Raw genomic sequence first — 5,924 nt, forward strand, 5'->3', positions numbered from 1 at the left:
AGCGGGCTACTGCAATAACAGCTTGGTTCCTGTTGCTTTGAGGGAAAATGTAATGCAAAATTTAAGTTTAAAGAAGTAAAGAAGGACTAAGTTTGGGTGCAAATGAATATTTATATGATTGTAACTTGCAAGAATCATAGCCCGAGGTATAACTTAAGGTGTAAAACGTCAACCAGAAACCAAGCAATACTGTATATAACTCATACACTAACCGACATATTCAGCATAAGATTTGTTATACTAAAATATGTTCCCTATCTTTCAGGCCGAAAGGATTTTCCGGCACGCCACGATAATTGGATTTGTGATGGAACACGAGTAAATGTAAATTATTTGTGGGCAGTATTTAATTTTTTTTTAATTTTTTTAAAGCTAATTTTGTCAGACGAGACTAAAGTTAACCACTTTCAGTCAGATAGCTGCTACTGATACTGATCAAATATCTCTGGGCCACTTCAGCTTCATCAAGTAAAGCAGGCTGAAAAGTTTGTAGGTTGATGTTTAAAGATTTGCTTGTATTATGCAGTATGAAATTGGTCCAATTGTGAAAATCGATGGGAAGATGAAAAAGGAAGAATATCTGGGCATTTTAGAAGAAAATTTATTGATTGCTGTGGAAATGGTTCACTTGTGGGAAAACCGGATTATATGCCAACAGGACAATGATCCCAAACACTCTTCGATTTTAGGACGAAATTAGTTAAAATCGCGATTTTTTCAACAATGAAGAGGTCTGCGCAAAGCCCAGTCATGAACCCTAGAGAGTACTTATGGAGTTTTTTGAGACTTATGTACGATCTGTTGGTGCGCGTCGATGATGAAGGGTACGAGTTTTCGGCAGATTTCATAAAAGTGTTGTATGACAGCATACCGGGACGGTTGAACGCATTAAAAGAGGTGTAAGGATTGTGGACGGACTACTAAAGTAAAAGAGAAAATCTTATTCTTTGTATGAGAAAGTGGAACAATGGAGTTTCGTTACATTTTTCCTATTTGAATGTTTTATGTTTTTTATACTTCCAGGGCGTTTTCGATCTAAAAGAAATATTACATTTGTAATATTATTTATAAATGAAATCTGTTTTTTATTAGATAAAAATTTCCGAATTAAACAAACTTTGACAAGGTTCCACTACTTTATATTTTTGCTTTGTTTCTAATACGTTTGTTAAATAAAAATTAAAAAATTTCGTTATTTTTTATTTCATATATTTTAAAAGCTTTGTGTCCTCTAATCGGCTTTTGTTTATTTCAATGCCTTTCTAGCGAGCTTTACACATTGCTTCCTGATGTTAAACAATATAATTGTACATTAATGCAGAATTTGCATGGTTGCGCACAGGAACTCGTTCTCAGCCGCAAAACACAACACCAACATTACGGCAAACAACATTCGGCTAAGCAAATAAATGAAAAGAAAATTGCTTGAAGGACAGTAAAAGAAAGACAGAAAAAAGGCATAATGAATGTAGCCAAGTTGAAGGCGAAAAACGTCAAAAAGGAAACATGCTAGTATAGCGGAAACGCATAAATACATATGTGTGTATATGTGTATGTGAACCGACATGTGGCTTGTAACTGGTGGGAGCATAAGGAGCTAACACCCACGTCATAACATCGTCTTCGCACGGCTAAATACATTACACTTGTGCATAGGTATGTATGATTATGCTTTGTATATATTTTTTTTCTTCTGCTTTTACGCGCCTTTGGCTGGTATTGGTTACATTTAATTACAGGCCAGCACGCACACACTCAAAGCATCGGGGCTGACATTATAAGTGCCGTATTTATAACCGCATATCGCATGCACACCCGCCAACAGGACCTTTATAGCATCCGTTACAAGCGAAAATAACGTACGCTTTCAATTATACATGCATACAAATATACATATATAAATATCTGGTTACCCACATACGCAGCTTCATGCGTCAATGCATATACATATATGTAAATGGGTATAGCGGACCTTTAATTTTATGTTGCATTTTTTTATTGCCAGCTTAGTGTAAGCGAATGCTTATTAGAGTACGATTCTTCTGCTTCTCATGCACACTCACATGCGTTTATATTTATATGCAGTTGGCAGTGGCTGCAAGGCGTATTTTTAATTAACCTGCCACGCCAGCCACAATACTTGCACGCAGACATGCATACACGCAAATACTTGCATTTACTTATAGAATATTCAAGAGCATACGCGCGACCAGTATGAGCAAATACATAAGTAGATACATATATGTATGTACGTATAAAATAAGCAGCTTGTTTAGCTTAGCAGCTAATTGCGCTTGGCGGTGTTTGCCACTGCTTAAACGGGCGTAGGGTGTAGTCATACTGCCTGCTTATATACATATAATGGCGGACGCTTTGATGCCACCATAACTCATATTAAATTGCACAGAGATGCTCATATAGAGCCTTCAAAATAGCACTTCGCTACCTTTTCACATTTGCTTTCTGGCGATTGGAGTTTATTTGATAGCATTCCGCTCATTTAATACTCTGGCATTTCCCATCAACTATGCACAATAATTCTGCTCGCTTTTTCATTGGGAATTCCAACGCAACTGTGCATTCATAATCCTAGCTGTACATACATATATGATTTAAGCATAAATTTGCAATCAACTATGAGAAAATATGCTGGTCATTTTGAGTTGATGAATCCATTTGGATAGATAGGAAGGATACCAATTTCGTTGGACATAAAAATAAAAGCATTCCTTTAAAAGTGCAGATAAAAACCTGCCTTCTTGGGTTGCGTAAAACTTATTGCATAAATAATTATGCTATTTTGCTCTCTCAGTTGCATAATATTAAGGCATAAAATAGTACAATAGCCGTCCGCCGTTTGTGGGTTTTGTCAAACACTCTGAAGATGCTGAGCTCACACAGCGGAATGCGAATATTAAATATTTCTGCACTCAAAGTCAAATAGTTTACTGGTAAATGTATATACTCGTATATACAAACAAAAAATTATAAATCCAAACTTTACGAAATCGTTTTGAGTTTTAGATATTTTTTCAAAAAATTTCAGAATTTCTTTGTTAATAGTTAACAACATTAAAAAATTATAATAAACTGTTCCCTTTTTTTTATGAGAAAAAATTGTTGAAAAGGAAACCCATGTAACCCCTCAAGAGCTGCAGCTTTCAAGAAGTTTTGCAGCCGCAATAAGATAATAAAGATAGTATAACAACAAAAAATAGTTTTTCGCCTTTGAAAGAGGATAATTTTGAGAAAAGCAACTAATTATCATGAATTGACCGTCACGATCAGGTCAAATGTGTGTGTTAAAGTAAGTGTAGCTACGGTTCAAGACGTGCTTAGAAATGCTGCGTATTAGAAATTATTAAGACTAAGCAAATCGTTCCACTTAAAGTTCCCCGAGGTAAAACACGATTATAATTTGCACAGTTCAAGCCCGAGTTGTGCTAACCTGATGAAGCGCAATGTATAATGGAAGAAACATCGGAGTCCCAACTACTACATTGCCTAGCCAAAAAATTGATCGGCGTGATAAGCTAGGTGCATGAACTAGTCATTAAATGTTTTAGGATATCGATATTACATTTTGCTCACATCCTTTTCTCTTCAAGAAACTGATGATTTGACGGAATCGCCAATATCGAACAACTATAACATAGAGCTGCCATTCAAATCGATGAATAAACTCAAGTCCTTGTATGGATTTAATTAAGAAATCATGACCCAGATTATTTACCAGGACAAGCTCAGAATATGTCGTGTTCAGATCGGACAATTATAGCATCTTGTTGTTATACAAAACGACCGCTGAAAACCACGACAGACATCATTTTATAACCTTTGGTAGTAACTATATTTAAACTGCAAATGGAATCGATTATTCAGAAAAAATTTTTGCACGTTTTAGTTTCCTCAATCAGGAGAAAGCGTTTATGAGCTAAATAATTTCTGTGAAAAGAGCATACTTACTTTAGGGGAAGAACTTTTGGTGGCTTATTTATTCCCAGAAAGAGCGAAATGAGTAAGTGTAAGAAATACGATAGCGGTACTTCGAAACCCAACTCTAACCAGAAGTAAACAGCACTACGCACTACAAAGCAAATGGCATAGTCCTGACATCGGAACAAATGACTTATTTTCAATCCCCGGATGAAAAGTATAAAATAATATGTTAACATTTTTCCACACTTAAAGAGGCGGTTGGTACTATCCGAACGCATGTTTTGGAGATACCACAAGCAGCGTGGCAAAATTGCTTCGAGAATTGGTACAAACCCATGCAAAATGGAAGATATTTTGAAAAACAATGAAGGGATTTTCAGTGAATAATATTTGCTTACGTTCTCTAATCCCGCAAAATAAAAGCAACTCTCCTATCTCTACGTTATATTCAGTAATTACAAAAACAAATCCTTTTCTCGCTTTGAAATTTCATACTGTTATTAAATTGAAAGCATTATTTTGTTCTTATGAGAGTGTTAATTAAAGATTCCATAATGTAAAAATTTACTAACACATAATAAAAATTAAAAAATTATGAAATCATTTGGACTTCAGTGACATGCGCCTTAGGCATTTCTCTGTGGGGCGTATCATCATTTGTGCTGATTTCAAAGATTCCTCCTTAGCTAAGTCGTTCCAATCGACGCCGTATCTCCTTTGTCCATATGGTCCATTAAGATGACTACAAATATGCACATAAGTCTCAAATACACGTGGCATAAGCTAACGGTGCTGCACTTACCTATAGTAACACTTTTTGAACCACCAAGCGCCTTTGAAAGTAACAGCACAATTAACATCGGAATATATGTCATTATCATGATCACGAGTGGTGAACTTCATACCCACGTGCTCTTTCAAGCTATCGCTAGCAGTGCCTGCGTAAGTACCCAATATTTTAAGAGGATAGCCCTCCGATTCACTGCCGACTACAAATTCCGAGTAGCGCGCATAATAACTTTCACCACTATATCTCTGCAATTCAATATAGAGCTCATGCTGACAACTACTGGTGAGGGCATGTAGTTTTTCCAAACCAATCCAATAATTTTCATCCAGCACCCCGAAACCGTTCTTATACTCCCGCCAATCTCTATTAAAGTCCACAGCATCACTGACACGTCGTTGTATAACCAACCAACCACCATAGTCCACCTCTTCGTTACAGTATACGGCAAACGGTGTGCCACTAAACTTCTCCAATGTTATATTGTAAACACCACTTTTGAAGCTCTCAGCTGCTGCTTCCAAACAGCTTGAAGACACAGACTTTCGAACACTAGAATTTTACCAAAAATAGTAAAAATAATATTTACTATTAATAGATCGTAATACCTTTGCTGTTCCTCAACCGATTGCAGTTTGGTATCAATGACAGATATTTGCTTTTGCACAGCTTCCAATTTCTGAATGAACGTTTTAACGACATCTATTTGCACATCACAATTATAGTCATAAATCGTGCTTGAATCTAGCGCTTCACTGCAAACGTTCTTAGTGGGAAACCATAATAAATAATGTAGTAACAGGAACAATATGTAGCGGAGCATTGTAATTCATGCGATGTGCTCTAAGCGACTGTTTCGTTAAAACTAAGCTGGCGTACTCACTACTTTTCAATATTATCACCGTATTATACATGGGTGGGTATTACCTACATCTGTGATAACCTCCGAACTTCTTGGTTATCAATTCCTGCTCACAGCAAATCAAACACATTTTTGTGAAGCTCAGATCGTTGCTTCGTTTGAAAATATTTCCAGTGTTCAGCAAAGTTCAGACTGTTTATGCTTTACGCTTATCTTCGTCAAGGGCAAAACCAATAAGTAAAAACGGAAAAAAACTAAAAAAAAAAAACGATTAGAAATGTAGCATAAGCATAGTATATATCTCTGTTAATTTTTAATATACTTATATATCGCATT

The 5,924-nt window shown here is 36.0% G+C and overlaps 1 protein-coding gene across 1 annotated transcript; it reads right to left on the reverse strand.

Annotated features, from left to right (window-relative positions):
• Nucleotides 1-4,370: 4,370 nt before the first annotated feature.
• Nucleotides 4,371-5,611, reverse strand: LOC105231697 (fibrinogen C domain-containing protein 1). The gene is made up of 3 exons (XM_049449808.1): nt 5,335-5,611; nt 4,742-5,278; nt 4,371-4,681 (listed from the first exon to the last, which is right to left on the reverse strand). Exons 1-3 carry the CDS (start codon nt 5,547-5,549, stop codon nt 4,540-4,542), a joined length of 894 nt encoding a protein of 297 aa, XP_049305765.1. The 5' UTR covers nt 5,550-5,611; the 3' UTR covers nt 4,371-4,539.
• Nucleotides 5,612-5,924: the final 313 nt, after the last annotated feature.

Source organism: Bactrocera dorsalis, chromosome 2 (genome assembly GCF_023373825.1).
Source record: "Bactrocera dorsalis isolate Fly_Bdor chromosome 2, ASM2337382v1, whole genome shotgun sequence".
Classification (NCBI taxonomy): domain Eukaryota; kingdom Metazoa; phylum Arthropoda; class Insecta; order Diptera; family Tephritidae; genus Bactrocera; species Bactrocera dorsalis.

Excerpts from the sequence above, each read along its gene's own strand:
- LOC105231697 (XM_049449808.1), bottom strand. The coding sequence starts at position 5,549 with ATGCTCCGCTACATATTGTTCCTGTTACTACATTATTTATTATGGTTT. Across the intron at positions 5,279-5,334 it reads TCGGTTGAGGAACAGCAAAG|TGTTCGAAAGTCTGTGTCTT; the intron begins GTATTACGATCT and ends GTAAAATTCTAG. Across the intron at positions 4,682-4,741 it reads TTCAAAAAGTGTTACTATAG|TCATCTTAATGGACCATATG; the intron begins GTAAGTGCAGCA and ends GCATATTTGTAG.